The sequence below is a fragment of the Apodemus sylvaticus genome, chromosome 16, assembly GCF_947179515.1.
Source record: "Apodemus sylvaticus chromosome 16, mApoSyl1.1, whole genome shotgun sequence".
Lineage (NCBI taxonomy): Eukaryota > Metazoa > Chordata > Mammalia > Rodentia > Muridae > Apodemus > Apodemus sylvaticus.
Window position 1 is genome coordinate 34475810 of NC_067487.1, and position 15502 is coordinate 34491311.

The 15502-nt window shown below is 40.0% G+C and overlaps 1 protein-coding gene across 1 annotated transcript in view; it reads right to left on the minus strand.

Moving 5' to 3' along the window:
* Ranbp3l (RAN binding protein 3 like) overlaps nucleotides 1-15418 on the minus strand; it is a 54317-nt gene extending 38899 nt beyond the window's left edge. Inside the window, exon 1 of the mRNA XM_052159665.1 lies at nucleotides 15125-15418. Within this exon, the coding sequence (XP_052015625.1) occupies nucleotides 15125-15215 (91 nt within the window). The 5' untranslated portion in view covers nucleotides 15216-15418. The remainder of the gene's footprint in view (nucleotides 1-15124) is intronic.
* Between the last annotated feature and the right edge of the window lie 84 nt (nucleotides 15419-15502).

The window sequence follows — 15502 nt, forward strand, 5'->3', positions numbered from 1 at the left end:
CCACTGCTATAATCTACCTTTTGTTTTTGACAGCACTGAAGATGCTAGGCAAATGCTCTACTACTGAGCCATAGCCCTAGGCCCAGTTTTCTTTTAAAATGTAAACAGGGCGTTATGTTTCAAATGTTGGGTCAGCTTTTGTATTATTACTATCTGAAACAACCAAACCACAAACTGATTTCAAGGGCACCAGTCACCAGGCCAGCTCTTTCACAAGTTAACTGGAGTATCTACCAGGCAGTGAGCATGGCTCAGTCAATCCAGACCCAGGCCCAAGTCAAGGTTAACTTAGCTACCTTTTGTAACATAATAAATACATGAAGCAATTGCTGGTGTCTGGCACATAACAAATGTTCCATACATGATTTGTTTATAAGTGCCATGTTAATGCTATGGTCTAAAATACAAACCTACATTTCTACTGTCAAAAAGGTGGTAAAACATTGGTTATTTTATTCAGGTTTGTGTTGTCTTCTTAAACCACAGGGTCTTAGTTTTGAGTGAGGCCTTGTGAGTCCCTGTTGGAAAGCATCACCCGCACGTTACACATAACAGAAAAAAAAGATTAAAGCTAGATTAGTACTGTATTCCCTAGCACACTGGTGGCAGCACACAGGTGGGTAGGCAGTACATATGCAAAGGTCTTGCCTCTTTATCCCTTGGGAGTGCTGTGACTACTTTATCACAATTATATATATTGCAGAACACATGAGAAGATACGTTTCTTATGACAGCTGCAACTGGTTTAGAAGACATCAGCAGAGGTTTAGGATTTATTTACACATGAAAGATAGTCAGAGACCACTATCTTTGGTGGTATCTGATGATCTGCTTGGGGAGTTGTTCCCAGGGGTTCTTTCCAACACCTGTACTAGTTCCTCATTTATCTGTCTCAATCTCAGAGATTGTTGAGAGTTACTGCAGTGAGCATCAGAAAGGAATTTTTACTGAAAGTATTAACATTCAAGAACCTTGGATTATCTAATATTTTATCTAAATATTTTAGGAGTACCTCCTAGTCTTGTACAAATGGATGGAAGGTTCTAGCAAGGGACACACTCCGCACCTGAGTTCAGTGTCCAGTGGTTTTTACTGAAAGATCCAGTCTCCATTAATAAACAGAAGAAGTCCTGGCTACTGACTGTCTATACAGAACACTGTTCGAGGAATGCTATTTTGTCTGAGCAAACTTGGTAGGCAAAATGTAATCATATCACTTTAAGAAAAGAAAGCTTGGAACAGCACGTGAACTACTTCGTGTTTGTTGACACATAAATGTGTGCTAATATGTGTCTGTCCATTCAGAAGAGCTTAACACTTGTTTTATTTTAACATGACAACCCAGTTGTCGAGGAATAACTTAATTTTTACCTCACCTATTTTGGTAGTTACCTCACTTTTTTTGTAGTTACTGCTCCACAAGAATGCAAAGGCTGGGGCTGGAGAGATGGCTCAGTGGTTAAGAGCCCTGACTGCTCTTCCAAAGGTCATGAGTTCAAATCCCAACAACCACAAGGCGACTCACAACCATCTGTAATGAGACCTGATGCCCTCTTCTGGGAGTGTCTGAAAACAGCTAATCTTTAAAAAGTGCAAAAGCTGTAAATGACTGTCTTAGTTAGGGTTTCTATTCCTGTACAAACATCATGACCAAGAAGTAAGTTGGGGAGGAAAGGGTTTATTGAGCTTACACGTCCACGTTGCAGTTCATCACTAAAGGAAGTCAGGACTGGAACTCAAGCAGGTCAGGAAGCAGGAGCTGATGCAGAGGCCATGGAGGGGTGTTTCTTACTGGTTTGCTTCCCCTGGCTTGCTCAGCCTGCTCTCTTATAGAACCCAAGAATACCAGCCCAGAGATGGTACTACCCACAAGGAGCACTCCCCCCTTGATCACTAATTGAGAAAATGCTCCACAGCTGGATCTCATGGAGGCGCTTCCCCAACTGAAGCTCCTTTCTCTGTGATAATTCCAGCCTGTGTCAAGTTGACACACAAAACCAGCCAGTACAATGACTAAGTAGCTGAAATTAGTAATGAGTTACTCCTATCTCATGCATAGTCAAAACCAAAACTTGTATATAAGTGCTCTTCCATCTTCTTAACATGCACCCAAGACCATTTGGGTCTCTTTTGACCCTTCCAAAGCACTGCTGCCCAAAGTGTGACCCACAGAAGCTGCAAACTGTCAATGAGAATATGTTTGAAAGGGAAACTTTTAGCCCCATCGCCCTCCTCCCTGAGAAAGTCACAGGGAAACCCAGCAAGTTCCAGCAACTGTGCCCATCTGATGGTTCATTAGGTTTTTGAGACAGTCTTGCTTTGTAGCCAGGCTGACCTGGAACTTGCAATCCTCCTGCCACTGGCTCTCAAGTGCTTGTGCGGCCCCACCCATCGACACAGCTATGATGGGACAGTCCCCAAGGTATGCGCAGATATTCTCGTAAGTGTTCTGTTTTGTTCTGTATGGTCTTAACCTTTGCACTATGCTATATTTATAACACCATTTGCCATAGGTGTGTGTATGGTCATCCCTCAGTACGTGAAGGCAGCAGTGTAGTGATGTTGCACTAAAGCAAGTGAATCAAGAACTAAAATCATATGCAGAGTCTAAATCATGAGGCTTGCAGTCTGCATCTACACCTAACTAAACTGGGGGGTGGGGGGCTGTGACCACCGTTGTACAGCTTTCTCTCCCCCCCCCCACCTCCTGCAGGTCTCTCTTCACATTCCCCTCCAGTGCCTGCCTGGAGTGCACTCCGCCATGACACTATTCTTTCTCTTCTACATTCCATCCATCTGCAGTATAAACACTTACACCAAGGTTTTTATTTTATTTTATTTTATTTTATTTTGTTTTGTTTTGTTTTGTTTTGTTTTGTTTTACTGGCTGCTCTTCTGCCTGTCAGACAGTGGCACCTTGTGGGCAGGAAGTTCTGAATGATTTGCTCTCTGGAACCTTAACATAGTACTTCATCCACAGCAGAGGTTCAGGATATATCCGTTTAATAGAATGAATGACACGCTTTGTGAGTTTAAGCAAGAGGAAAAAGTTGAGAGGGGGAAATAAAACTCACAAAATTTCAGCTGTTCACCTCAAGAATATTTATAAGATGCCATGGATTCAATGAAAAAAAAAACAAATAAAAAAAAAGACATCAGAGAAGCCATTGATACTAAACAATGTTCTATGCAGGACCTAAAAACCACTAAATTCTCTCCCTAACTACATTTGGGTAATTCAGAAAAGTAAACTGGAAGAACTGTTCATGCTTATCACATGATCCACCACTAATCTTCCCCCCCTCCCAGCCCAAGTTGTGACACAATGATTCTATCATATTTTCATTTATTCAATGTTAATCTCATTAATTTGCTATTTTAGGTAACTGTGTTATTAATATGGGAGTTAGGTGACTGTGTTATTAATATGGGTGTTCTAAGCTTCAGGGATAATTTTAAAAACAAGTAGTAATAATTATTAAGCTCACTTAAGTAATGACCCACACTTCATCCTGAAGACCTGCTACTTTCTGAGCTGAACATCGGTGACCCTGCCAATAGGACACCATGTTCTTGCTCCTTGGACGAGCAGTTAAAATTCACAAAGACACTCCTATGCCTTCATCGTTCACTGGAGTTGCTATTAGAAGCCTGCAGGCAACTTTGGAAAGCAAAGTCTCCCAGACAATCTCACACTTAAAAAAAAAAGGAGGAAAATCACATACAATAAGACATGTGGGTAAGATCTGATAAATCTATGTCCTCGTGTCCTGATGTAAGACACGTCCACTACCCATGAAGGTCCCTCATGTCCTGTTTGAATACTTTCTTTACCTTGGGAACGACTGTCACAATTTCTGTTACCATAACCTAGTTTTATTTTAGAATGTTGTGTAGCTAGAATAATACATCATGTATTTTGGGGGCTGGCTTATTTTGAGTGAAAATAGCATTTCCTTAGACTCGCCTTCACGGTTGTGTATTTCAGCGATTCATTTCTTTCTACTGAATGGTATCCCAGCCAATGAACAGACACAACGTGCTTATCTATATATAGCCTATGAATATAAGCTGGTATGTGCATTTAATCTTTTCATGCTTCTCAATGGATGTGAGGGTTCACAGGGTTCACTGTTTAAACAAACTGTTGGCCCGGTTTTCAAACTGGTTAAACCACTTCACGGCAATGCCCTGAGAGTTCTCCACAGTTTTCTTTCAAATGTCATATCATCAGTAATTTAAATTTTAACCACAGTGGTTACTTTAGTTATCTTTCCAGGATAATTTCCGTGTGACAAAATATCTCCAATGACCCACACAGAAAGAGGAAAACTGTACTCTGGCTCATGGTCTGAGAAGTTTAAGCCCGTGCTCGGCGGTTCACTCCGTCATTCTGGGCCTGTGTTGGCGCATCAGTGTGAGAGAACATAGGATAGCAAAGCCACTCATTCCATGGTCAAAAAACTTTAAAGAGAAGATAAAAAGGGCAGGAGACTCACTGTCCCCTTCAGGGCCTTGTGATTCACAACCATTAGGCCTCCCAATGGGCTCCAATGCCTCCCCGTAGTACCACACCGGGTTAGTAGGCTTTAACACATGGACCTGAGGTGACACCCTTTTTTTCTTGTAGCTTTAGAAAGAACAGTGTTGGGCATTTTTAATGTCCTTAATGGCTATTTTATTTTAGAAGTCTATGTCAGACCACTGGTTCACATTTTAAATCAAATTATTTTCCTTGAGTTGTAAGAGTGCTTAACTCTTACTATTCTGGCTGCAAATTATATGTGCATATGTGGGGCAATCATTTTCTCCCAGTCTCCCCTCTTCATAATATCTTTTTAAGAAAAGACAGTTACAATGCTGAAAAAGTAATTTACATCCTTTTGTAGCTTACTGATTGTTATGCCTGTCATGGAAAGCTGTCCATTCCAATAGCAGGGACAGTTCTCACGCTTCTGCCTAGAAACCTTTAGACATTTGGCTTTTATATTTCAGTTGCATCCTGTCACAAACTAACTTTTATGGAAAATGGGTTTTGAAATTCATTTTCTTAGAAATATGTTCTCATTTGTTGTAGAATCACCACAGAAAAGACTACTGCTTGTCCTATTTGAGTTATTGGGATCTTTGTGAAAAACCAGGTATGGGGTAGTGAGCTGGCCCCGCAGGTAAAGGTACCAGGCTTGCTGCCCAGCAGAGTTCAATGCCAGCCACGTGGTGGAAGGAGAGCAGGGGCCCCACCAGGTGGCCTTTGAGTTTTTACATGTGAGCCACGGCACATGCATGCCTCCTCCGATGCACTCATACATGATAGAGACAGAGAGAGAGAGAGAGAGAGAGAGAGAGAGAGAGAGAGAGAGAGACATATAGAGACAGAGAGACAGAGACAGAAAGACAGAGACAGAGAGATAAACAGAGGGACAGAGATAGAAAGACAGATAGACATAGAGAGAAAACATACTCCCTTGAATTAGGGTCTCTTTCTGAACCAGGCTGGTGGCCAGAAAGCACAGAATACTCCTTTCTTTGTTTGCCCACTACAGAGCTAGGGATATATATATTATATATATAAAACATATATGTGTGTGTATATATATATACATATATATATACATATATCCCTATGCATATATTTCTACATATACCCCTAAATATGCCTATATATACCTTGATATATTTACATACACATATACACCTATATATACCCATATATGCCTATATATACATATGTACTTCTATATAGCCACATAGGCACACACACACACACACACACACACACACACACACACACACACACATATATATATATATATATATATATATATATATATATATAAAACCTTATGTATACCTATATGCACATCTATATGTATACATATATGTGTGTATATATGTGTATATATATATGTGTATGTGTATATATGTGTATATGTGTGCAATATGTACACATATGTATATGTGTGTGCATATATATATATATATATATGCCACACCCTGCTTTTTACATAGGTGCTGAGGTCTGAATTCAGTACTCATACTTTCATAACAAGTGCTCTTACCATCTAGCTGTCTCCAGTCCTCAGGGATAGTTGTTTTCTTTTATACTTCACTGTGCTATTGTTTCTCTTGCCAGTGTTTAAGTGCACAGTCCTTATACATATTTTGCTGAGTTAATTTGCATGTATTATAGTATTTAAACATATATTTTTAATATACATATTAAAATTTAGTTTGTGGGTTGACTTGTTATCCCCAAAGAACAATGTTGGGCATTTTTAATGTCCTTAATGGCTATTTTATTTTAGAAGTCTATGTCAGACCACTGGTTCACATTTTAAATCAAATTATTTTCCTTGAGTTGTAAGAGTGCTTAACTCTTGCTATTCTGGCTGCAATAGTTGGGGTTTTTCCTATCATCTTTTAGTAAAATCACTTTAAATTCTTTCTATATGTAAAACTTTTATTTCTTCCAAGGAAACTTAGTATCCTGGCTAGAATCTTTAACATCATGTTGACTAGAAATGGAAGCAGTGAGTCCCCTCAGTTCTTCAGAAGGCAAGTCTCTTCCCTTCTGTTATCCAGTGACACTAATGTTACTTATCTTATAAATGTTCTTATCTTATAAATGTATTATCAGGTTAAGAAAAAAAAAAGAAAAGAAAGCTCACTTCTATTCTAAATATTTTTGATTTTTATTTTACCAATTTGTGTTGAGAGGTTTATTTTATTGTTTTCCTGGAAATAGCTTCTGAGAACCAAGGATGAACTGATTACTTCCTTTTAGCTTATTCTATATATATTTATTTATAGAAAAAACAAACAATATTTGTTTCCTTGGTTTTCTTAAATATACATTCAAATATGTAATAAATATGGCCTTGAGCAACTGTGGCCTTTTTAAAATGTGGTAAAATATACTTGCTGCAAAGTTTATCTTTGTGGCAAGCATTCAGTTTTGAAGAATTAATGATATTGATACAAGTTTATCCTTGTCTTTCCCATCTGAGCTGTGCCCTGAGCAGACACTGGATCTGGATCCAGTCCTCCAACACCCAGAGGAAGCTCTGCTCCAAGGTGCTCTAACACACCCAGGATCACAGGATTTCAGGAGCTTGGTCACACCAGGGTCTTGAGATCCCAGAGGCAGCTTGACTCCCAGGAGCTTGACTCCCAGGAGCTCTGACACACCGAAGGTCTCAGGATCACAATATCCCTGAATCACGGGATCACAGAGACAGCTAGACTCTAAGGAGTTCTGCCACAACCAGGATCACAGAAGGGACAGGCTTCAGTCAGAGACGGCAAGGGCAGTAGGACTAGAGATAACCATATGGTGAGAGGCAAGAACATTAGCATCAGAAACCCAGGCTACTTGGAATCATCAGAAACCAGTTCTTCCACCATAGCAAGTCCTGGATAACCCATGACACCAGAAAAGCAAGACTCCAATTTAAAATCATTTCTCATGATGATGATAGAAGACTTTAAGAAGGACATAAATAACTCCCTTAAAGAATTACAGGAGAATACAGGTAAACAAGTAAAAGCCCTTAAAGAAGAAACAACAACAAAAAAAATCCCTTAAAGAATTACAGGAAAACACAACCAAACAGGGGAAGGAACTGAACAAAACCATCCCAGATCTAAAAATAGAAATAGAAACAATAAAGAAATCACAAAGGGAGACAGCCCTGGAGCTAGAAAACCTAGGAAAGAGATCAGGAGTCATAGATGCAAGCATCACCAAAAGAGTACAAGAGAGAGAAGAGAGAATCTCAGGTGCAGAAGATACCATAGAAAACATTGACACAACAGTCAAAGAAAATGCAAAATGCAAAAAGCTCAACCCAAAACTTTCAGGAAATCCAGGACACAATGAGAAGACCAAACCTACAGATAATAGGTAGAGAAGAGAGTGAAGATATCCAACTTAAAGGGCCAGTAAACATCTTCAACAAAATTATAGAAAAAGAAAACTTCCCTAACCTGAAGAGATGCCCATGAACATACATGAAGCCTATAGAACTTCAAATAGCCTGGACCAGGAAATAAATTCATCCTGTCACATAATAGGATGAATTTCTTCCAAATGCACAAAACATAGAAAGAATATTAAAAGCAGTAAGGGGAAAATGTCAAGTAACATATAAAGGCAGACCTATCAGAATTACACCAGACTTCCCACAGAGATTATAAAAGCCAGGAGATCCTTGGCAGATGTCATACAGACCCTAAGAGAACACAAATGCTAGCCCAGGATAGTATACCCAACAAAACTCTCAACATAGATGAAGAAGCCAAGATACTCTATGACAAAACCAAATGTACACAATATCTTTCCACACATTCAGCCCTACAAAGGATGATAGATGGAAAACTCCAACACAAGGAGGGAAACTACACCCTAGAAAAAGCAAGAAAGTAATCTTCTTCCAACAAATCCAAAAGAAGATAGCCACACAAACATAATTCCACCTTTAACAACAAAAATAACTGGAAGCAACAATCACTTTTCCTTAATATCTTTTGACATCAATGGACTCAATTCCCTAATAAAAAGACATAGATAACAGACTGGATATATAAATAGGACACAGCATTTTGCTGCATATAGGAAATGCACCTCAGTGACAAAAACAGGCACTACCTCAGAGTAAAAGGCTAGAAAAAATTTTCCAAGCAAATGGTTCCAAGAAACAAGCTGGAGTAGCCATTCTAATATCTAAAAAAATCAACTTTCAACAAAGTTTATTCTTGTGGTAAGCATTCAGTTCAGAAGAATGAATGATATTGATACAAAGTTTATCATTGTGGCAAGCATTCAGTTCAGAAAAATTAATAATATCGATACAAAGTTTATCCTTGTGATAAGCATTCAGTTTAGAAGAAGTAATGATATTGATATTGATGTTCATCCCACCTCCAGAACTCTTTTTTACCTTACAAACTGAAACCGTATCATTAAGCCATCATCTATAACTTCATCCCAGGAAGTTTATTAAGGTAAGGACTTATACACTAGGGACAAGCTTGAACACAAGAATCAAATGGTTTTGGGGCATAAAGCTTCTCATTTTTCCAACTGTTTAGAAATAATCCTTATGTGTCTCTATTAATGTGTGAAGATAAATAGAAGTAATACTTTACAGCTAGAACAAAAGTCACTTGAGCCTCTGCAGGGCTCGCTCCCTTTTGGTTGCAGAGAAACAGAAATAAGTGCGGACCTTTCACCTTTGGTCTGAGTCCGTTTGACTCTGTGCTGCTCATATGATGTCACACTGTGAGTACAGCATCAGGGTTTCAGGACCACAAAAGGAATGTTCAAATCCATTTGGAGAACCATCACATTGTCTCTCGATAACCTCATCTAAAGGAATTACACATTTATAGTGGGGCGGTAACTATTGTAGTCCCTCCTCATGCAGTATGTTCAATTCATTTACAGCATAAGTCCCCTAGGGAATAAATGAAGTACATTCATACATAGCTATAGGAAAGATTTGAAGAAAATAGGACACTCATAACAATCCAAATGTAATGTGTATTTTACAGTCTGTCCAAAGGGTTGGAGAATATTAGCTTAGTTCTTAATATTTAACTCTTCCGGAAACCCACATTTGAAGTCAACCTTGGGGGATAAAACATGTTTGCATTCTCAGGCTCTGACATCCATCTACACGATGGTAGGTATCATTAAAATGTGCGGATTACAAATGAAAGGCTGAGGGCTCTTGGTCTGTATTTCTTTTTTTTTTTTGTATATTTTTTTTATTGTAAATCGACTTTTCAAACACTATATTCTGATTATGTTTTCCTCTCCCCTAACATCTCCTAGTTCCTCTATATCACCCCTTCCAGAGGAATCCAACCATTTCTGTTTCTCATTCAAAAACAAACAGGCATCTGAGGCTGTCTTTCAATTCTTGACTTTTAGGAAGATTACCTTGAAGAATGTACATTGAGGATAAAGCGCAGACAGAAAATGACCAAATATAATAAATATGTGTTCTTTGTCCTTGTTTCTTTCACAAAGCTTCACAAACATTGAAATGCTTGAGTGGCAGATGAGTCTTTGTTTTGTGAATGGAACAGCAATTAGACTCTTAGATATTTTTAAGGGAAGGGATGGCCACATTGGAAGGCTAAACCTATCAGAAGCTGAACTCTTCAGCTCCTGCCCACTGAAGGGATAGAGAAGGGATGATAACTGAGTCCAATCACATGATCAATGACATCAACAATCATGCCTACACAATGCAACTCATACAAAAACTTCAGACATAGACCAATGGATTCTGCTGACTGATAGATCTATCAGTATATGGGAGCAGGGCACACACCGACTCCATGGAGTCCAGCTCCTCTGCTCATAATCCTCCCAGACCCTTAGTTTTGCATCTCTTACCTAGTTAATAACCTGCATCCTCTGAAATGAAATAGTGATCACAAGTGGAGTAACACAGAATTCTGCAATCCATCCCAGTGAATTATCACGTCTAGGAGAGGACTGGGACATTTAGAATTTGTGGCTGATCTTAGAGAGGTGCAGTTAGTTTGCAGACTCCTGGAATGAGTGATGAGTGTCTGAAATGGGTCAGCTTTGTGAGATTATGTGATCAGCGTGTGGAGTCTTTGCTGCCTCTTGGTAGTGTCAGAATTGGATTGAATGGCAGTGTACTCAAAGAATTGATGTCAGAATTGTTATCAAAATACACAAAGAAAATCAAAAGGCATTCCAAGGCATTTTGAATGCTTGTAGTAAAGTTTCTTTGGTATGAAGCTATGAAAAAAGATCAAATATTGAAACACTAAGGTATATACTCTGTAAAAGAGTTATACAGAACAAAACTTACATTCAAAATAGCCCTGAATTATGATGTAATCTCAGTAAGGTCATTTAAGCTTGGAGGGTCTTTCTACACATGTTTAAAATGAACTAATTGCTGGGCGATGGTGGCACACGCCTTTAATCCCAGCACTTGGGAGGCAGAGGCAGGTGGATTTCTGAGTTCGAGGCCAGCCTGGTCTACAGAGTGAGTCCCAGGACAGCCAGGACTATACAGAGAAACCCTGTCTCGGAAAAAAAAAAAAAAAAACAAATCCAAAATAAATAAATAAATAAAATGAACTAATTAAACTCTGATTTAGAAGATCATTTTATGTCTCAATTTGGCTGGGTCACATTACCAATATAGTTAGTCAACATGTCTACAAGTGCTTTGAGTGACATTAAAATGTATGGCTTAGGACATAGTTCTCCACAATGTGCACAGGTTAACCGCCCCCCCCCCACCACCCCATCATCTTAAGGCCTGAATAAAACAAAAGATTGCCCTCCACTGAAATAAAATGAGCAGGCACCAACTGAATCATCATCATCATCATCAATCATCACCATTGTTGTCACTGTTGTCATCATCATTGTCTTTCTCATCAGTCTCCTCTTAGACTCAAACACATACCTGGACTTGCGAGCATCCGTAATTGCCCTGTCTCTCACCATAACTAGTGCACTACTTTATATGTTTGCTTCATGTAATACATGAGAACATACATGAAGCCATTTGTAAATTTTAAAGCACTAGAAAACACAAAGATGACTGCTTGTTTGATATATGTAATGCATAGTGAACCGACAGATGTAAACATTATTACTTACCAGTGTTGTCCCTGTTATATAAAAATGGAGCAGCAAAGAAGCTGTAAGGTAAGAGGAAGTAGAAAGAGAAAGGTGCTAAATTTCTGTTCTGGAAAAACGTAGTGTCTGTCACTGAGAGTCAGCTCAGGGTGAACAGGAACCTAAGCTTCATTGGCTTGGCTCATTTATCTACCAAGCTTGTGACACAATACTTTACATAGCTGTTGTCCAAATACTCAAAGAGTAAATAACTTTCATCTATGCAATCAAACAAAATGGTATATTTTCATGAGTGACTAGATAGGAAGACTCAAATACCAGAGTTAAAATAGAATACATTAGCACACTCTGTGGAGGGCTGGAAGTACAAGTCTATACTAAATCTGGCCATACTTCAGCAGAGTTCCATGTTAATAAATCAAAATCCACATGGTAGATGAGCACTAGAGGATCGGTCTGGCTGAATGAGGCCAAACTAGGGAGCTAGTCCTGGTGAGAGCGAGCACTTATGGATGCTGGCAAACAAAGCTCACGTACAAATCCACAGTGGCTTCACTCTAGAAGGCAACGAATGGCTTTGCCTCCTTGGACTTTTGCTGAACTTTGTAGAAGAGCAAGGCACAAATATAGCTTTGGGAAAAACCATTGCCACCACACTGAATGAACACTTTTAAAGCCCAAGACTGCAACAGATGTCAACATGTAGGTTCTAGGAACTGGGCCGCCATTTAACAGGTCGCTTGTCAGACCATTGCTTGTAGCACTTGTGGCTAGTCTGCATTTCATTAGCATGCCTCACGACTTCAGGGATGGTGGTTTGGGTGGGCATATATTTTCAGAATTGGCCCCAGAAGAATGTGGTTGCTTTCAAAACATTCTGACTAAAGGAGCTTCAGGCTGGGAAAGGAGGAGCAGGCTGCTAGCCTTCTTGGTATTTTGGGAAGTATGACATCATAATGATATTTCCAGGCTTCTCTGGATATGGCCAGTAAATGAGAAACCATCAAGACAGCCATCCTTAAATTAAACCAACAGAAGGATATTATTTTCTACTTATAAAATTGGAAACAAAATTTAAAACTAATGCCCAGTCTTACCAGGATCATGCCCTTTCCTTCAGTACTGGAGAGTGGAAAACCACTTGACCAGAAAAAAAAAATAAAGTTTAAAAAATTCCATAATCTTTAGAACATATCATTTTCTAAGAATTTATCCCATGAAACTAATCATCTGTGTGCACAGTTAAAACTATTAACTAATGCTTAACTGGGTTAATTTTAGTGAAAAGTGTCTGGCATTGCCCACTAAAAATAATGTTGGAAAGAACATATATAATGATGCAAGAATTTGTCCATCATATATTGGCATTTAGAAGGCAGTCTACAGAGTACTACGTGCCAAATAAGTCTAGCCTTTTTGTTTTGAAAAGCAAGCAAAATAACAGCCCAAGCACATACATTGAAGAAGAGATGAGGATGTCACAGCAGGCATCTTTAGGAAGTCACTCACAGGGCTTCTTTTACTCAGTTCTCTAGACTCCTCTCACCAGATGTTCTATTATAAATATTACATCTGAATGAGAGAAGCTGAGGCCTTGCACATTTTAAGTAAAAGAGAGCAGCAAAGAAACACACAGGCACAAATGAAGATTTTCTGGTAACCCGTGAGCCACGCAGACAGTACCATGTCCAAGGCCATTGGCTCAGAACTAACTCTTTTAACCTGGGTGGTGCAGCATGCTCTGAAAAGTTCATACTGTAACTCATTTCACATACTGTAACTCATCTCCTGTTTGCTCTGCTAAGCACCGTGTGGCTTAGCATGAGGTCCCTCGGCTCAGCTGGGGATTCTTGCAGGGAGGTGGCTTGACACATTCACCAAATGTTAGCACACAGATGCTACCCTGAATGTGGGAGGCTTCAGTTTATTAGCAGCTCCCCACCATGAAAGTGAAATCCAGAGTGTACAGAGAAATAAATGGGAGAAATAAATCATGCACTGCCTATCCTAGATCCATGACAGGCTGCAAGGAGTTAGATGCGTTTGGGAAGTTCTTAACCTCTTCTGGGGGTAGGGGGATGGGGTGGGGGTTGGAGGGGGTGGGGTGTGGAGGATGGGATGGGACGATGACACCTCTGCAGGGGCGTGGGGTGGGAGGGCTGATGTCATCAGCTCACAGCCTTTCTCACTAGTGTCTTCTGTTGTCCTTAACAACGGAGTAGAGTAATAGTTGGTCTATTTGTATCAATCGCCATCTGGCTGGGTATTCAATCTGAAATGCTTTCAAAGATTATTCCTGGAAAGCCCGGTAAGGTGTGGCGTTTAGATGACCATCGAGTAAAATGCCACACTGCCTGTTCCAGATCTCTTTGGACTATAAAAATGAGTGTCAAAATCTGTGTTTTCTACAAACGAATGAGTCAGAGGTCCTCACAAAGCTAGATTTAAACAAAGCCCCTACCAGTAGCTGGACATAAGGATAGAGCCAGGCTCAAATGTCTGGATCTAGAAACTATTATCCTGAGTGAGGTAACCCAATCACAAAAGAACACACACGGTATGCAATCACTGATAAGTGGATATTAGCCTAAAAGCTAAGAATACCCAAGATACAACTCATAGACCATGTGAAGCTCAAGATGAAGGAAGACCAAAGTGTGGATACTTTGATCCTTATTGGAAAGTGGATCAAAACACTCATGGCTCACAGCCAACCAATAGAATGAGAATAGAGTCCCCAATGGAGCAACTAGAGAGGACCCAAGGAGCTGAAGAGGTTTGCAACTCCACAGGAGTAACAAAAATATGACCCAACCAGTACGCCCAGAACTTCCAGGGACTAAACCACCAACAAAAGAGTGCACGTGGGGGGACCCATGGCTCCAGCTACATATATAGCAGAACATGACCATTTCAGACATCGATGAAAGGAGAGGCCATTGGTCCTGTGAAGGCTCGATTCCCCAGAATAGGGAAATGGAAATCAGGAAATTGGGAGGGGGAAAAAGGGGAGGGGGAATGGGATATGGGGTTTTCAGTGGGGTAACAAGGAAAGGGGTTAACATTAGAAATGTAAATAAAGCAAATATCTAATTGAAAAAAAATTTAAAGAAGGATGGTGCCAGTCTAACAAAGCTGTTCTTGGCTAAATTTCTTCAGTAGTGGAGTCAGCCTTGCCTCAATGGGTGTTTTCAGTTAATCACACTCTAACACACTGTACACAACTGATGATGGCTAGAAGTTCGAGTACTTGTTTCCAAGGAATATGTATTCTCGAAGGTCTCTCAACAATTGATAATCCTTTAAATCAACAGTGAGGCCACGGTGAACTCACTGTCCAGCCTCCCAGAGTTTCCAAAGGTGAACCTACTGTCCAACCTATTGTTCTTCCTATAAAGTTTCCATGTGCTGCACCAGCCCACCCCTTCCCAGACATACAAACGGTCAGAAAGTCACAGAGCGCAGGACTTTGCTTTCTAGACCTACCTTGCTGTTGCTGGTCTTCTGGCGCCTTGAGCGGACACATGCAGGAACTGGTGGACAGGTGGCTGTCGTCTTTCCTTTGTGTTGTAGACATTGTACCGAGGATCTGGCTCTGGCTCTGCGACCACTAGCGCATTTTATCTTAGCCAGACATCAAAAACTGTCTCCAGAAGTCACTTGGAAAGAACACAGAGGCACGCGTAGATCTTGCCCTGCATGTAAAACATTTACTCCTCGAAGAACATGCCAGAGTTTCTCCTGGTTAAGAATTCTGCAGTAAATATTTTCCAGTGTTGCACCTCCTGCCTACAAAGATGCCAACTTATTTGGCTGGAAACACGACTTAATTCTTAGTTTATTTCAAAGAGCCCTGAAACTTTC